The 18,565-nt window shown below is 33.8% G+C and overlaps 3 protein-coding genes across 6 annotated transcripts; 2 read left to right on the top strand and 1 right to left on the bottom strand.

The window, feature by feature from the left end:
* The first annotated feature begins 615 nt into the window (after nt 1–615).
* On the top strand, nt 616–1,960 carry LOC18020616 (putative S-adenosyl-L-methionine-dependent methyltransferase MMAR_1068). Its single transcript, XM_006403291.2, has 2 exons — nt 616–1,078; nt 1,197–1,960. Exons 1-2 carry the CDS (start codon nt 655–657, stop codon nt 1,826–1,828), a joined length of 1,056 nt encoding a protein of 351 aa, XP_006403354.1. The 5' UTR covers nt 616–654; the 3' UTR covers nt 1,829–1,960.
* A 22-nt stretch (nt 1,961–1,982) lies between these two features.
* On the bottom strand, nt 1,983–3,477 carry LOC18020615. The gene is made up of 6 exons (XM_006403290.2): nt 3,181–3,477; nt 2,992–3,099; nt 2,775–2,905; nt 2,591–2,691; nt 2,431–2,490; nt 1,983–2,315 (listed from the first exon to the last, which is right to left on the bottom strand). Exons 1-6 carry the CDS (start codon nt 3,365–3,367, stop codon nt 2,231–2,233), a joined length of 672 nt encoding a protein of 223 aa, XP_006403353.1. The 5' UTR covers nt 3,368–3,477; the 3' UTR covers nt 1,983–2,230.
* A 7,318-nt stretch (nt 3,478–10,795) lies between these two features.
* On the top strand, nt 10,796–16,758 carry LOC18020614 (maf-like protein DDB_G0281937). Of its 4 annotated transcripts, none has more exons than XR_002900165.1 (10): nt 10,796–10,928; nt 11,129–11,200; nt 11,309–11,383; nt 12,239–12,319; nt 12,589–12,658; nt 12,731–12,822; nt 12,921–12,962; nt 13,037–13,117; nt 13,308–13,445; nt 16,498–16,758. XR_002900165.1 is itself a non-coding variant. In XM_024157567.1 (10 exons), the coding sequence occupies exons 1-10, from the start codon at nt 10,899–10,901 to the stop codon at nt 13,386–13,388; spliced, it is 705 nt and encodes a 234-aa protein (XP_024013335.1). In that variant the 5' UTR covers nt 10,796–10,898; the 3' UTR covers nt 13,389–13,627. The 4 variants fall into 4 exon arrangements, 2 of the variants coding, with proteins under 2 accessions (XP_024013335.1, XP_006403352.1); XR_002900166.1 differs by lacking the exon at nt 16,498–16,758 and adding an exon at nt 15,373–15,471; XM_024157567.1 differs by lacking the exon at nt 16,498–16,758 and adding an exon at nt 11,641–11,721 and having other exon boundaries at nt 13,308–13,627.
* The last annotated feature ends 1,807 nt before the right edge of the window (nt 16,759–18,565 follow it).

The raw sequence follows: 18,565 nt of genomic DNA, 5'->3' as shown, positions 1-18,565 counted from the left end.
ACATGGCCAATATTTTGTTATCATTGAGTAATTTGCAATGCATATGAAGCAGTCGCTTCTCTATCCTCTGTACTTCTACCTCACATGTTTTTATTTTTTTCTTTTTAAACTAAAAACATGTGAATCACACGGCTTCTTATGCAGAAAAGTTGAAAGAAATCGACAAATTAAACACCATGTACTTGAGAAATAAGATTGGCAAATAGCAAACAACATCAATTCTTCTCACCACCATTTCGAGTGACCAAATAATCCGATTATTAGATCCAGATTGCCATAAATGCGTTGAGTTTTCTATTTGTTTTTTTTTTTTTTTTTTTGCAATCAGGATCAATATAGAAACATTTTTTCAAAATAAGAAGTAAAAACTAGTGGACACTCGAGCTCTAGAATAATAGAATTAGTAGGTCAAAATCATTACATTAATGCAGTATTCTCTTGATTGAGGCAACTTGAGTGTGGAGCCACTCGTTTGCTCTTTTAACAGAAAACAAAAGCCAATGGTTAAGCATAGAAGAACGTATGCCTTTGTTTCTTTGTGTGGTTCTCTTTTCTTATCCCTACGATACCAACAGAGCAATTTTTTTTTCCCACATTCCTTCATTATATATCAGACAAAACATTATTCGCCTCAGGGAGAACAAGAAGAAAAGAATGTCAGAAATAGAAAACAAAAAGCCAGAAGTAGAAGAAGAAGAATCATCAGCCACTACTACTACGACATGGCCGGATATCGAAGAAGAACTAGTGATACCCGAGGTTTTACATAGCGAAGGCGTGAAGAAACTTCACATGAGCATTCAAACCGAGTGGGATTACCTTCAGAAGTCTGCTTGCCAAACCGCTGCAGGAAGAGCATTGTGGAAACATGTCATTCATGATCCACTTGCTCATTTGTTTGCTGGAGAGACACATTTGAGAAACCTACACACAAAGATTCAGACTGATAGGCTCAACAATGCTCGAGAGGTGTCCGGTGTGATTCTAGCAGTTCGAACTCTCTGGTTTGACACAAGGATTCAGGCTGCTCTGGATTCTTTCGACAATGATGCAGCGCAGGTCGTTCTACTCGGTGCAGGTATGGCTTCCCTGGTTTAGACATTTTAAATATGTTGTTGTGAGATAACATTGATATATGTGAAGCAAGAATTGAAGATAAGTAGCCAATAACATAGAATGGTGTGATTAAAACTCAGGGATGGATGCGAGATCATACAGACTAAGCTGCTTGAACAAAACTGACGTATTCGAAGTGGATTTTCCTGATGTCTTAGAAACGAAAACGAGCCTAGTTCAAGCTGCAGTAAAAGCCAGAGAGGAGCTTAAGATGACGGCGAAGTCACTAGTCAGAGTAGCAATCGATATCAGAGACAATCATTGGTTTGAAAAACTTAAGAAATCGGGTTTCATGCCAGAGGTAAACACGGTATGGGTTCTCGAAGGCATTCTCTATTACCTATCTCACACAGAGGCAATGCAAGTACTAAACCTCATAGCTGAGAAGTGTGCACTCACCAGCACAGTTCTCTTGGCGGATTTCATGAACAAACCGTCTGCTACGCTGCCAAACTCTGTGTTCCACTTCTACAGTGACTGGCCTGATCAGCTCTTACCATCTTTGGGGTTCTCTCATGTCAGCCTCTCACAGATTGGTGATCCAGATGCGAATTTCGGTCTGCTGCACGACCCACGGAATCTCTTCAACAAACTTCTTCGCCTGCCAAGGTCTGCACAGATCCACCCAGACGATGGAACACCGTGCTGCCGCTTATACTTGGTCGAAGCTTCTGGTTCACCGCCTCCAGATAATCCCATAGAGAACATGTAAGCATGTAAAAGCTCATTCAACAAATGCATGTGGCACTGCACACTTTTGCAGAACATGTATATGCTGAGTCTTTCACACCATAGAAACTGTGTAGGAGATTGTTGGTCATTTGATGTATAAACCATTGATATATCGTAAACTCTAAACTCAAAAGTTAAATTTCTCATCTCCTTATAAACTGAAAGGAAGAAAGAAGGCCTTTCATGGGGTAATCTTTCTTCCTTACTGTAACTCAAAACGACTTTTAAGTAACGAATGAAGCTCAGCATCAAACATATGATTAAATTAATATAAAACAACATGTTTTCATTTTGGACAATTGTATGTTGCTACCACTAAACAGCCACGAGGAGTTTACACTTCTTCGATTCAACCTTCGAGAAGAAAAGAACAGACTTCATCTCAGATCTCAAGGCAGTCCTTGACACTCTTTTCAAATTTGTCAAGAAAAGAGATCGACTCCATAACTGCATCCGAAATATTTTTTCTGAAAAACAAGTTAAATATTGCACTGCTTTAGTGACATGAGACCAGAACTATCTTGAAAAAATAGGATCTCTCAATCTCCATGTTTATAAAGAACTCGTTGAGGAAACAATAACCTATCAGAAGGAAGATTCATATCAATCCCATTCGTGAGCACGATGAGGGAACCAAAGGACCTGCGATATAAAACTGCGGAATTAACAAAACTATGCAACAAGCAAGAACCATATAAACAGCATTCTTCATACAAATTAACCAATTGTATTCAACAGTTACCTAATGAGATCATTTAGTATATCCTCTGCTTCCACTTTGAGTGGATCTTTATCATCTAGTAATGAAGCAGCATTCTTCACAACAAGCTTGAATGTGCAAACCTGAAACATCATTCACTTTCATAAGATGACCAAATCATTCAGATCATTTGAAATTATCAAGAAAAGGGTTTAAAAATTAAGACCTCAACTCCGGTTTTAGACTGAAAATCCACCAGAGAACTTCTCTCTTTAGGTACACAGTCTCTAGCAGAAGACCTTAACAGATTCTGAAGGCTCTCCAAATCTTTATCCGTGTAATCAGTTTCTCTAGTTGCTTATGTTACAAAAACAAAAATTAAAAATTTTGAATGAAACAGAACAAACAAAATCTAAAACAGAGAAAGAAGACAGAAATCGTACTGAGCGAAAGATAAACAGAGCGGAGGCTTTCACGAGATGCATCAATGGGAGCTAACAAGAACCTCGATGACTTCTTCTTCTGATCTTTCAACCATTCTTTAGGTCCTGCTGCGTGAAACCCACAAGGGATTAGGGTTTTCTCTCAAATTTAAAAGGATGATTATAATTACAGCAAAATTGTGTGTGTACAGATTCCGAAGGCAAAAGCGGGATCAATCGGAGAGAGAGAGAGGAGGAGAGTGACGGAGGAGAGAGAAACGGCGCCGCGACGAGAGAGAGTGCGAGGGAGGTTGTCGGAGGTTTGAGCGGAGATTGGTGTTTGAGGTTCAGTGGTTGAAGAGAAGAAGGGTTGGAGAATGGGGATAAGAGCAGCCATGGCTAAACAAAAGTTTAAGATATTGGGTTGGTTATATTGATTGGGTTGAGATCGGTTTTGCCGAAATGTGTGAGAGTAGTTTTATTGTGAGGATTGAGTCGACACGTCTCAAACACTGGCTATTGGTAATCTCTTGAATATATGGCCTGGCTGAAATTATTATCTGATATCTGATTTTTAATTTAGTATCCGGTTTTATCTGATCCGTAAAAACCAAATATTTGTAGAATTCGGATCTGAATCCGGATAGTGAAATTAAGTATTCGGTTATTTTAGATACGGATTTGGATAATAGAAAATTTTGAAATCGGATATCCGTTATCATTTATTCGTTTATTAAATATTTATTTATTTTAATAATATTTATTGAAATTCATATTGCTTTTCTATTTCAGATTGTGAGAGAAGAACATGAAAATAGATAACACATAGATATGAAGATAAATTAACTTCTCTGTTACTATTTTCTCTTTTGCTATGTAAATTTTTAAACTTTGTGCTATTTGAATGCTACTTGAATGCTTTTGTTGAAGGCATATCTCCTACAAAACAAGAAAAAACGGGTAGGCCTGAAAAACACAATAGTGGAATGTTTTCTGATGGCTTTCTGACGCTCAAGTCATAAAACAGTAAAAGAAAAAATTACTAAGTGATAAATCAAAGAGATGTAGAGAATACTGGAAAATAGAAAAGAAGGCAGGCCGAGAGCTCTTCGGGAGGAGTGAGTCTATTTGGGCTTAAGTTTAGTGAATTTTTTGAGGTAGAAAAAAGACCAGCCTTTGGTGTGTCCATTCAGTATACGATCTAGATTCAGCTGTTTAGATGTGGTATGGTCTTTGCTAAGCCTCTGTCTTCTTTTATATCCCGTGTGTGATCACTATCACCTGACACGTGTAAACGTTGAGCATTGAATGTTGATCTCGTGGGTTTACAAAGGTATGGGCAATCGATTTAGTCAAGCGCATATTCCAATTATCGAGTGGAAGAAATTTAAATAGTGTTTCCTACTTAAGAAGATATGCATACCAGGCCCGGATCCTTTGATAATAGGAACGGGCTGTTGAGATTGTTTTACTGACTATCGTTTTTCTCCGGATATTTGTGTGGATTACATTTCTTTAGATCCTGATCCTTCCAGATCACTCAGCTTAGGTCTAAGACATAAAGAAGACAACCTCTTCTCCTTTTGAACACTCATTTTTTGACCTCTTTGTTCCTGACAGTGTGGTCTTCGCTATCAGGCACGAGGAACCCAGGAATAGGTGGCTCTCATGCTGGATAAATGGATTCGAGGCCTGATGCTATGTGTTTAGGTTATAGTGGGCCAACAGTCCAAAACGAAAGCTAATTTGGCATGGGGGGTGATAACACCGTATTTTAACCACTTTTGTGGATCGTTTTGAAATACTTTTTGTATGTTTTTTATTGCTTTCAAGTACTTTTATTATGTTTTTCTAATATTTGTAGTTCCAGGACTCTTTTCAGGAAACTTAGGGAAAAGCTTAACAAAATGGATAGAAGACCAGATTTTCAGCTCAGAGTCAAACCGTCAGAAGTTCACTCCCAATTGAAGACCTTCTCACCGTCTGATCCAGCTCAAATTTGGTGATCTCAAAGATGGAACTATCAGATTTCCAGCACACTTTACAGCTTGGCAATCCAACGGTTCAATCAAAAGTTGCGCGAAGAGCAAGATGTCTCGTAAACCAGCCGGCAAGCATTTTCACCCGCGGCCAACAGCCATTTCACCACGGTCAGAGGCTACCCGACCGCGGCCAAGCATCCATTCGCCATGGCCACGTACCTTCCGACCGCGGCCAGCCATCTCCGAGTTAAAAGGCCCATTTCTGAAGCCCAAAATGATTCCCTCATTTGGAAAAACCCTAAGTGACGCACAAAAATGTCTTGAGCACTATAAATACATGTTTTAGGAACCCTAATTCGTATGCCATATTATGCTCTTATTGTTTTAGAATTCTTTTTAGGTTTTTCAATACTTTAGCTTTTAGGGAGATAGAGATCTATCTCTTGAACCATTTTTCTTTCTTCTTCAATTTCGATTATTGCTCAGCTTTTTAATACTATGTTTTTGATTTCGCTCATCATGCCTGAGTAGTTTTATTGTTGGGTCAAACTAATTGTCAATGGCGTTATATATGTACGATGAGGATTCCATGAGCTATTGAAGCCGAATCCTATAATTTTTTCTTCTGAATTTACTTTTAATGCATGGGAGTAGCGTCATGAACTACAATCTGATTCAGATCCTTGGTGATACGAAAGTATTCATCCGGTGTCAGATCTATTTTGGGAGAGTAAAACAAACATAGGAGGGGAAACCTACCTATGGGAGATTTGTGAATGCTGACGAGTCTTAATCATATTGCATATTTTCTCTTCCAGGGCCACAGTGGAAACCTACTAGTCAGGGTTGAGAGAGATAGTTGTCTATGATCACGACAGTGGCGTATTCATACGTCCGTGACTCGAGTTTGAAAAGTTTTAGCTAGGATCTTATTAAATTTACTATTTAGCAATGTTTTGAATCGTTCATTCCCCGGAGAGAATTTCTCTGAAACCCAGCGCCTCTTTTCTATTGATTTTCCCAGATTTTATTTCAAGCTTTAGTTCATCATTTTCATTCTCTTAATTGATTTTTATTTAAGCAATTAGGTTTAGCTGTTTTTCTCTTTTTTAGTCGGTTTCATTAAGTTTAGTTATTAGGTCATTTTAATTCTTGTATTTTTTCGTTAAGATTAGTTTTTACGTTTTAAAGACACCACCAAAACCCTTACAAAAATCGCCTGTATCTAGACTTTCTTACTTTATATTTCTTTCGAAAGCTTTTGCAGGAAAGATCCTCCTTCCCTGTGGATTTGATCTCTAAGTACTACAATCGATCAGCTGTGCACTTGCGGCTATTGATTTCATTTAGGGTAAAACTTGACAACCCTCACGCAGACACACATCAGGGGACCATACCTGCAATCACATGATTTGTCCACGTAAGAAAGATCGAATTTATCCCCAACACTTACGAAACACTCCGTTATCATTGAGACAGATTTCCAAGGTTTTGTCAATTTATCGTGCAATCATTGGTACGTTATACGCACATTCAATAAGTTCTCCTATCAATAAGTTCCCCTATCAACTATAAATGAAGTTTAATCTTGATCTTCAGGGCTCATTAGTATTTGATTATATCTTGAAAATACATCAATCAAAGATAGCAGGTCGTGTCCACTATTTGCTTCTACTAGTCGATCAATGTGTGATAATGAGAAGGTTTCTTTGGAACAAGTTTTGTTTAAGTTTCTCGAATCAACACAGTCTCTATTTCCTTTTTTTTTTTTTACTACCACCAAGTTTGCTAACCACTTGGGATATTTAATCTCACAAATTTAACCGTTTTTAGCAGTCTTTCAACCTTTATTTGACAGCGGTTAATCCTTCTGGTCCATGTTTTCTCCTTTTTTTTTCTTAATTGGCTTAAAGGATTCGTCCATATTCAACTCATGCGAGATAGGCATATCCTAGGCTGACAAAGCGAATTTTGCCTTATTCTCCAATAGGAATTTTATCAATTCGTCCTGTATGGGTTCTTTTAAGATTGCCCCAATGTTGACAAATTTTTTGGGATCAGAATCATTCATTATGACCGGATCGACTTCATCAGAACTACTGAACTAAGCCTTTGGTGGAGCTGACCATACTGATAAATTTCAACTAGTTTGCAGATAACAATGCAGAACTTGCAATTTTCTGATTTCCATTTGAAGTTATGATGATCATCTGAAGTCAGAGTTTTAAAGCATTGATGAAAAACCTACGGACTCGCTTTTACAAGGTTTATCCATGAGGTGTCTAAAATAACGTTGTAAATTGATGGTCATTTCATAACCAGAATTTAGTAGTAAGAAAATTTCCACTAATTCGGATAAGCAGATCTACCATACCAAGAGTAGTGATTGCCTTTCCAGTAAAACCAACCAATGTTTCTAGTCGACAGTATGTGTCATATGCATTCTTCTGTCTGAAGGCTTTGCAAAAAACTATGTTTACCAAGTTTGTAGTATCAACTATGATTCTCATTACATTGTAGTTTCTGATTTCTAAAGTTAGCATTATCCTCGTGTGTGGTTTTTTAACAAAAACACATTTTTTATTGAAGACAATCCTTGATAAAGGTTGTCTGGTCTGTCTAATCAAAGAATTAACTTCTTTTGTGAAATGATCTCAGCTAGATGAAATTTACCACCCTCATGGGTATCATCTTTATTCTTGCTTGATCATGATAAAAGTATTAAACCAAAAAACTTTGCCAACTAATATTTTTCGAGCAAGATTGTTTCAACTTCCAACAATCTTTAGTGTTGTGACTCCTAGTTTTTGGGCCTCACAAAAAGCTTTCTAATTTTGGCTCGCTCTTCTTTCCAATCTCTTGGGGATTGGTAAAGTCCCCCTTAGAGTAGTCAAAAGTTCATTCGACTATCTCGAATCTTCTTATGATGGATCCTCCTAGCGCCGAATTATTGAAGCTAAGAAATACATAGTTAAAATTTGTAAATATAAAAAAATATGGCATCTTTGGCTTATCTTTACGAAAAGAAGAACCAAGATATTATTGAGCAATAAACAGCAAGTTGTTGCTTAATGAGAACGAATAGGATTCAGGATTATTGAGCAGTAAACACACTAGTGTTTCCAATATTTAAAAATGTTCCTAACAATGGTAGTTTGGTCAAATCTGATTTATAAGGCTAATCAAATATGGATAACCCACATAAAAACAAAAAAAAAATTCTTAGTTTGAAATTAATTTCTCATTATTGTTCTTTTTTAAAAAGTTTTTTTAATTCATTTAAAATTACTTTTTATCTTTCCTTCATTCTTTTCTCAAAGATGCTTGAAACTTTTTCATTTACTTAAGTAAGGTGGTGCTTGGTAGAAACTTTAAAAAATTTTGATTTTAGACTCTTAAATTTAAGAAAAACTGTAGAGAATTTTACTTTGGGGTTGCTTGGTGTAAACTTTTACTTTTGGCTTTTACTTAAAAAATAAATTGTAAAAAATTTTACTTTTAAAATAAAAACTGTGATTTTAGAAAATTAAAAATTCCACGAATGTAGCTTTTAAAATAAATGAAGTTTAGAGAGTAAAAAAAAAGAAGTGGGCAGTTAAGGCTGTAGAGAAAAAAAGGAGGTAAAAGTGTGATTGGCAATTTTTTGACTTTTAAAACTTTAAAACAAAATAAAATCTTAAAAGCCTAATGCAAGTAGCCCCTTTAAAATAAAAAATTGTAACTTTTAAAAAATAAAAGTCATGAATTGTTGGCTTTTGGAAAAAAAGTGAAACGTAGAACAAAAACTAAAAATCGGCTGTGAGTTTTTTTAGGGACTTTGAGTGATTTAGGACACTTAAAAAGTGCTTGCCAAAATTTAAACTTTAAAAACTTTTTTTTTTTAAGTCTCTAAAGCCTAAAAGTCTAAACACCAAACACCCCCTGAGTATTACAAATTCTGAAAAGAAGAGAATATGTTTTTTATATTATATTAAAATGATCCATCAGGCTAAAAACAAACACAAGTGTAAAGTTTTTTTTTTGCTCTCAACTCTACTTTCAGATCAATCATCACGATATGCCTTGAAACAATACCGTTCATGGTAAGCAACGTTGAAGAAAAGATCCGCCTCTAACTCTTTCGCACAGCAAACAAGATCTTAGGGAAAACAATATTGTTCATGTCTATGTCTTCGGGAAAAGTGTGTGATGAATTTTAGGGAATACATATGTGATTTAACGAGTTTTTTTCAGGTAAGTAGTTCTTTTGGAGGATGTTTAATGAAAAATTATTTGATGTTTTATGCTTTTGGAAGAAACATGTATACTCTTTTGGATTGTTATGTTGTAATCTGTTTTGGTGTTGCATTTAGCTACCTATTGTATAGTTGTTGATATATTTTATATATCGTGTATTATAAAGTGCCAGATTCTACACTATTTTGTCTCCTCCTAGGATGATTATGATGTTAATTATATTACATAATTTACTGTTAATTGATATATGTCCGAATCATGTAGATCATATAATCGTTGGGGATGTATATGATATTGTGATGGCATGAGGTTGCAGCTAGTATGGGTAGCTCCCCTTGCTGTGATTCTATGGGAATGTTCTCGAACACGTTCGGTCTATTTTTTGAGCAAGAATCACAGCGTTACCTTACTTTCACCATGATATGTAGTAAACAATCATTTTATTTTAGAAAAGTACAAACTAATTTGATGAGATTTTTAATAGTAATATATGTGAAACTAAGTAACAATTCTCAAATTTTATTCTCTATTTCTTTTCTGATTTAGTTTAATAGCATAATAAAATTCATTTTAGACCATTGAGTAAAGGATACTTAAGTTTTGTTACTCATGGTAATTTTTGTCTTACAAGTAAGTCTTTGGGTAGGGCAGAAGTACGACAGTCCAAATATCCAATATTATTTATTTATTTATTTTTATTTAAAAAGGCTTATTTTCAAAGAAAAATAAAATAGATTCAGTCCAAACAATATAATATTTAGTAGAATTTAAGGTTTCTTTGTAAAAAAAATATTTAAATAAAAGTCTAAATAATTAAGTTTTAATATAAATGAGAATTAAAATATTAGTTTTTTGTGTAAATTTATTAGGGGTCCAAAATTTGTTTTTGCCTTAGGGTCTGAAAAACTGTTGTGTCAGGGTTGCTTACAAGAAGCCTTAAACGAGACGTAGATGCACCTGAGCAGAATTCCACACAGGCGTGTAATAGGGAACTGTTATTATGTAGTAATGTGAACCAGATTTTACAAGCTTATGGCGTTTGTTTTATCGAGTCAAAATATTTTATTATGATGATATTTGTTTTGTTCGGATCATTTAACACAACTCTCAACCGTGGTACAAGTTTTTAAACCTTAAGCTGTAACCAGGCCCAACTCAAACTTACAATGAATCTTAGACAACTTTTCTAAACAACCCTGATTTTATATGTATTTTATATATTTAAAAATATTTATACTCTATTTTATTTAGACCCTAAACGTAAAGTAATTTTGTTAAAAACTAACTCGATCATGTGTATTTTCACCATGGGAACATGTCCAGTCTCTGGCACAATAATACTACTACTAGGGTCAAATTTTGCAGCTGGACTGACTGCAGCAACTGTTGTGTGTGCGACTGTGGACAAACCGTCTACGAGACCCAGACAATGTGATGGTTCCGGGCTGGTTATGTCTAGAATAGTCTGGGGTTTTACAGACCTTACAATTAAATGTTGTGTACGTTCTACTAGTAGTAGGAGTTATGCAATAAAATATAAAAGGGTTTGTTATGCAATATAGTAGAAGTTAATGGGTATCTAAACAATATCCTCAATGAACTTGGAAACCAGAAAAACATTTCTTTATTGCTTGCAACAGTTCAGATTCTAAAACTCCGGAAAGTTCATATTATTTCTGATCGATAGCGATATTCAAGTTGCCGAAGAAAATGGAATCAAATCTCCTTCCCCACTTTAAGGTTCGATTTTAGGTTTCTAGTTTGCTCAATCCCTGAAATTGTAAAAAATGCATCGAACTCTTCCTGAATTTAAATCTTGAACTGTTTCCGCAATTCAATTTTTTGAGCGAGATTTCTTACGAACCTCCAGAATGTCAGAATTTGTGGTTTTGCTTGTGCTTTGTATGTTTTATTCTTCGTTCTCATTTCTTGTTTTGTAGCTAATTTTGGGATCTGCTTCGATTGCTCGACGTAAGGTATTAAGCGACATGGGATACCAATTCACTCTAATGGTAATTTATATAGTTTAGTCCTCTTTCTTCTTCCTTTGGAACATTTAACAAAAAAAAAATTCACTTTTGTATTTGGGGTGATATAATTCAAGTAATTGTTTTATGTAGAGTGCTGATATTGATGAGAAAAGCATCCGCATGGAGAAGCCTGAAGATTTGGTATTGGCTTTAGCCGAGGCAAAGGTACTTTCATTAGTCATGTAGAAGCACAAATATTTGTAATCTCTGCCTGTATGCAATATATTATATGTGACTATGCTGATAATTCTTACCTATGTCATCTTCTGCTTTCTTCTAATAAGTAGATATAATGGTTATTTGTACGATTCATATTTCTTCAATTTGTATGTAGTTTGCTTTGTTGATATTCTTTCCTCAAACGAGGAAAACATTATATTCGTTTCTTGTTTCTCGTGATTTATCTATGAACTACATCTCAGGCTGATGCTATTGAGTTAAAACTACAAACTACTGAATGTGAAGTTGAGGAACAACCCACTGTCTTGATTGCAGCGGATACAGTATGTATTTTTTTTTGGCTTGGCTAAGTTCTAGATAGTCTCCAACTATCACCAAGTACCATTTTCTGCTTCCGGGGATGCATCATCTTCTTGGCAAAACACACTCGTAATTAGCTCTACGTAGTCCGGCATTAGAAGTACCCTAATTGATTTTATCTCTTGAAAGTCCTGTATATCTTCTTCTGAGTCTATTATGTGTCATTCTCTAGTTTTGATTGATTTTGTTGGTGCTCCTTGTTTATCTTCTGTATAGCATTTTCTTCGGATATGCACTTTAGATTTATATACTCTGCTTACATGATCTAACTTGTTTTGTAGCTCCTATTTTTAATTCATATGTTAGAGCAATATAATCTGGTTTATCTTGGCATATTATTAGTTTCGACAGAGTTTATGCGTACATCTATATCACCAAGGATTTTCCATATCTGTTTTTTTCCTTACGTTCTGTTTCGCCCATCAAATAACATTTCTTCTTCATCACAAACTTTAATATGCCGGCGAAATCTTTTCCCAGGCTGAAGCAATCATGCAGAGGATCCCTGATGATGACAGCATACAGGAGGATAAGTCGACATTACTTGTTACTTGCGACCAAGTACTGATCTATATTTGAATTTTCTGAGCTTTCTTAAACTTACCATTTATATTCTCAGCTAGCTAGCCGTCATGGACAGCCATTTTTTAGGTTAGGTTAGTATCAATAGGAGTCTAAAAGAGCTAAGATTGTATAAATTGTTAGTTGGTTCAGTAGTTAATAGGAGTTGACAAATGAGAAGGTGGGCCATCCTAAGGACATAAATGGTATTTGCTGATATTGGATGCTCTACCAGAGACTTGGATTTAATGTTTTGAATCGTTATGAAGGTGGTTGTCTATGAAGACACTATCAGAGAGAAACCCTCGAGTGTGGAAGAAGCAAGGGAATACATTAGAGGTAAGCTCGCATGACCTTCCTTGTTAACTACAACTCGAGGCTACGGTTAAAATATCTAAATTCAAAACACAGGCTATTCAAAGGGACACACAGCAACAGTGAGTTCTGTGGTTGTGACAAATCTCAAGACAGGATTCCGAAAAGGAGGCGTCGATAGAGTGGAGGTAACAGTTTACTTCATTCGAGTTGCGATTATACAAAAAATTGTGCAATATATATATATATATATATATCACTAGCTGATGATTTGACTTCTTAACAGATCTATTTCAATGAAATACCGGAGGAGATTATCGATAAATTGGTGAGAGGTGGTCTGATGCAGGTTTTAATATGTATATTTTTTTCACCATATAAATATTGCCTCTTGATGAGCAGATTGAGGACGGCATGGTGCTTAAGGTGGCTGGTGCACTTGTAATCGAGCATCCTCTAATATTGCCATGCGTTAAAGAAGTGGTTGGATTTCTTTGCCTTCTGCATTTTGACCATCATACTATGACTTTACTTGGATTTGAGCGTAAAGTCGTATTTCTTCATCATCGTAGAGGATAAACAAATAAACCGTGCAACAAGTTAATCTTATGGTTTCGTTTTCTTGTCAGTTGTGGACAATGAATGGTTAATTCAGGGTGTATTGTTTTATCAGGTTGGGACAACGGATAGTGTGATGGGTCTGCCCAAAGAATTGACTGAGAAACTTCTCAAGGAAGTATTGGCAAGCACATAGGTGCCTTGAATTGGTGCCTGTTTGGTCTCTAAATGCTGTATTCGTCATCTTCAACTCGTGAGTATTCAGTTGTTTTGCTTCCTCGTTTTTTCTAAAACCTTTAGATTAGGATTGCTAGTGTTTTTGGTTTTCTGTTGCAGTGATATTTTTATTAAACCAACAAAAACAAAAACACTAAACAATAGAGTTTATCGTTTTTCTCTTGTCCACATTTTGCGGGATATTTAGTACATTCGGTACTGCTTTCTCTCGTCTTTTGCTTCACTGATTAGTAACGATTAAGCAGTACACTCTATGCCGCGATGATTAAAGGTTACCAATCAAAATCGTTATCTTTCAATTTCAAATGCAAACTAGATTCTAACCAAGATGCACGAGAATATTTTTTATTGTTTAACGAATTTTGTAATATAATTTATGTTTTTGAGTTTAGATATATTATTTTTATAAATATATTTTTTAATAAGTGAAAATATTAATTTTGTGTTTAGATATATTTTTATAATATTAAAATTAATTATGATTATAAAAATATAATTTTAACCCGTCCGCTAATATTAATTCAAAATAAACTATTATAAAAACATAATTCTAACTTTTTCGTTCATATTACCGTATAATATAATATTTGTTAAAAGTTTGAAATGTATTAACAGTATTATTTAGCATTATAGTTTTCTAAAATTTAATCAATGAAAGAAGTGTACAACTAGTTTTTCAAACCACATTTTAGTGTATGCAATAATTTTTAATTTTTATGTTTTTATTTTATATGAAAAATATATTTTCGATATACATGTATAATTCAAAGTTAATGATTTTAGTTACCAAAATATTTTTAACCAGGTTTTTATATATATTTTTAGTTTTATGAATTATAAAAAATATATATTTAATATTTAAATTATACATTTGAATTTTATCTATTATTTTATTATTAATTTGTAAATAAATCATAATCGTAAATATATTATATAAGCAACATAAATATCATATCATTTACATCATTGTAAATATTTAATATTTCAAATATGACCAGTATTTCTCATATGTGAATTATTTTTTTTTCAAAAATTCTACACATTTTTGATAAAAAATGTTTAATAGTATAGAAATTATTTAAATTAGAATCTTTAAATCAAATCTAAATTAATATCTGATTTATTATTTTTAATCAAATCAAATCAAATCTAAATTACTTATATTTAAGGAACTCTAAAAATATTTAAATTAATAACTAATTTTCAAAATTAAATAGAAATAATTATTAAAATTATTTTTAAACACTTAAAAAAATTAAAAGTGTTTGGAAGCAAGTACTAAATATGCTTCTGTTTTAATATAATAGATAATAATATTTGAAACTACGGTAATTAAACTTTAAATATATATTCTCTTCGTTTTCAAATAATTTAGTTTCTAGAATTTTCACAAATTAAGACACTAATAACACATAGGGTCCAACTGATGACCATAATTGAGAAAAAGAATGATAGGGAATATGGTATTTCTCTCAATTCTTAACTTTTTTACCATTTCAATGGAATATTTGTTACACATAATTCATTTCTATTTCTTCTTATATGAAGAATTATAAAACAAATATATTTTTTATCAAATTTGATAGGAAATAGTTGTATATTCCTCTCTATTTATTATTTTAAAATATTCATTCATGTTTCTGGTTACTATTTATTGTGACAATTTGTTATATTTCTTCTCTGTATTGATTTATTTTTATTTTTTTCCATATGATTCCTTTTATTTTTTTTTCTTCTTATCATTCTTCTTATTCTTGATATTGTCACCAGTTGGATCCGTAGTTATACTTTGCATCAATAAATGTAAACAAAAAATAAATAAAAAAGCTAAAAATTACTTGTAATCACAATAGTTGTATGTCCTCTATTGTAGATTGTGAAGACATTCTAATGAAATTGACATAGATCAACTTTTGATAATTTTGCTACCGTTCTTTATACAGCAAAGAAAATTAGTGAAGTAACTGATCAGGCATATCGCATCGTCTTCCTCAGACTGTAATAAAGAAAGGGTGGATTACTCATGTATCCTGCAAACCAATGTTTATTAATAGTTTGACACACTTTTATTGTTTATGCTAAATTAACCTCGTATACCGATCTTGCCCTTTTGGGCTTTGTTGAAAAAAACATTATTACGAAAATGCTATTATTTTTTATATGCCACGTAAGCAAAAAGTATCGCGACATTATGCATAAGTCTACCACTATTTATAGTAGACTTGTTTGAATTTGGTCAACGCAATTTTTTGATGGTAGATTTATTTGAGAGTTGGTAGATTTGTTGAACCTTAGTAGACTTGTTTTAGTAGACATATTTTTATAGCATAGTAGACTTATTTTGTGTTGGTAGACATATTTATTGTTGGTAGATTCATTATCTTTAATAATAGATTTATGAAAATATCGTTGACTTATCGTAAGTGTTTGATTTTTTTGGTAGATTTAAATAGTAATGGCGACAGATTTATTTGTAATGGTGACAAATTTATTTAGTTTGATGTACAGTAGACTTATTTTGCTTGGTAGACTTATTGCTATTAATAGTAGCTTTATCAGGAGTTAGTAGACTTATTCGTATATATGGTAGACTTAAAACAATCGTATTTTAGAAAATAATGTGGTAGATTTAATTATAAGTATGGTAGGTTTATTAAATTTTGGTAGATTTAATATTTGTAATTTACAATACTGGTAGACTTATGTTTGTATTTTGTTCTTACTCAATTAACCTGCACTTTGAAAAATAATCTTCAGTTTAGTAGACTTATAACTATTTGGGTGATGGTAGACTTATGAAGCTGGTTTATAGTAGACATTTGACTTTTTAAAAATTTGAAAAGACATTTTTGCCCAAATTTGTTCGTAGATATTACAAAAAAAAAACTGATTGTGTCATCTTCTTCGATTAGGGTTGCAGCCGTCGAAGTATGATACTTGAAAATTTATATTTTATGGTAGACATGTTATTTAAATAACCACTTGTAGTATACTTATTTATATTTTATAGTGAACATATTATTTGAAGTAGCATTTGTAGTAGACTTATTCACATGTTTTATAAGCAGATCAGGGTTGAAGATGCCAAACTTTTGGCTGTGCAAGTTATTGATGCAGATCAGTCAGAGGTTATTGGCACAAATTCTGCCCATGTTGTCAATTTGAAAGAAAAAACATGTACCTGCCGTCGGTTTGATCTTGATAAAATCCCTTGTGTACATGCCATAGCCGCTGAGGAAGCAAGAAAAACTTCACGAATCTCCCTATACCATCCCTACTATCAAACAAATTACTTGCAACATGCTTACGTAGGAAGTGTAATGCCAAGAGATATAGCACTACCAGTGCCAGAAGAAATGGCTAACAAAATTTTTCATACTGTTTTCGTTCGCAATCCTCCAGGCAGACCAAAGAAGACATGCATTAAGAGTGCATTCGAGATCGCGACAGCGAACAAACGTCCAAGACAGATGCCTAAATGCTCTACTTGTGGTAAAAGTGGACATAATCGCATCACATGTAAAGCCTAAATTTTCTACTTTCTTGTAATAATCGGTTTGTTAGACTTGTAACACTTGCTTCATTTTTGTACTCTCTTCTAGTACTTGTATTGTCGTACTTTTTTTAAAAAATTATTGTCGACCTAATTGATGCAAAATATTCCAATAATTAACCGTTTTAACATTAAATATACCAAATTTTCAAAGAACCAACATCATGCCAAAAAACATCATGGTCCTTTTTAAGTCTAGTTCATCAATATGTCCTAAAAGAATCCGCCATAGAAGTCTTCCGTCGTTAGGGTTCGACATACAAAACAATAAAAGTCTACCTTCGTCAGGGTTAGACATAACAAGTCTACCGTCATAACTGTTTGACATACAAAATAAGTTTATCACTCTCAATCATTTATGGAAACTCTTCTTCTGCAGAGGTGATCTCCCAGGCGAAAATAGTGTGGATGGGTACTCCTTTGTCTTGCTAGAAGAGGCGATCTCTGGATATATGTAATAAGAATTAGTCTACCATTCTTAATCAGTTACAAACAAGTCTACCACTCTCTATACAAATATGTTTACCACTCCTCAATCATTTACGAACAAGTCTACCACTCACTATACGAATATGTCTACCACTATCAATCATTTATGAACAAGTCTACTAAACTAAACTCTATCTTTACTGAACATGTCTACCACTCTCAATCATTTATGAACAAGTCTACTAAACTAAACTCTATCTTTACTGAACAAGTCTACTACTCTTTCTGCTTTTCCGACAAGTCTACTACTCTTTCTCATTTATGAACAAGTATACTAGTCTTTATGGAAACAAGTCTACTACTCATTTTATATACCAATAACAAAAACTTAGCTTACTTAACAATAAATCGACCATAATATCACCCTAACTCACCGCAGATCTTCACCCTCACCGGATTTCCTCTAACCCACCGGGAATTTCTCTAACACCTGCAAACAAAAAATTAGGGTTAGATTTTACCCAACAAAAACGGCGCCGCAAGGTAATTTTCGCTGTCTAATCCTTGCTGTCGAAAACTAAAACGGCGCCGCAAAGTTTTCGCAAAGAAATTCCGGCAACTCCTCGAAAATCTGCGGCGACTCAAACCCTAAAAATCGTCGAACAACTCTGCAGATGCTTTGAACGGTGCAGAAACTTCTGTAAACAAAGAGGAAAGAATTTAGAAGTGTCAGGAAGAAGATCTTACCGGAAAACCTTCTATCTCCGCCGGAATCTGGTCGACAAAGTTCGTTCGTTCCTTTTCGCCTTCGCCGTCGCCGCTATCGTTCTTTTTTTTCAGAAACCAACAACTCCTCAATCTTAACTTTAACTTATTTCTATTTTTATTAATATCTATTTAAAAATAAAATAATATAATTGAAAATGGCAATTCTGTAATACTGTGTATCCTCGGGGTAAAATGGACATTGACAAACTTATTAAGGATAGTCTAGCAAGGTAGACTTATCCAAGGATACACTGGCAATAAACCATGCTTAGGAGGATAGTTTCATGCATTAACTCATAAAGAAAAGAGGTAGTGCTGGTGATAGAGAGAGGACAAATGCTATAGTTTTAGCCCGAAAAAGTTGTAGATAAAGAAGAATGAATGTG

Source organism: Eutrema salsugineum, unplaced genomic scaffold (assembly GCF_000478725.1).
Source record: "Eutrema salsugineum unplaced genomic scaffold, Eutsalg1_0 scaffold_17, whole genome shotgun sequence".
Lineage (NCBI taxonomy): Eukaryota > Viridiplantae > Streptophyta > Magnoliopsida > Brassicales > Brassicaceae > Eutrema > Eutrema salsugineum.
Note: the sequence above shows the minus strand (reverse complement) of the source record. Positions and strands in the feature narration are given on the sequence as shown.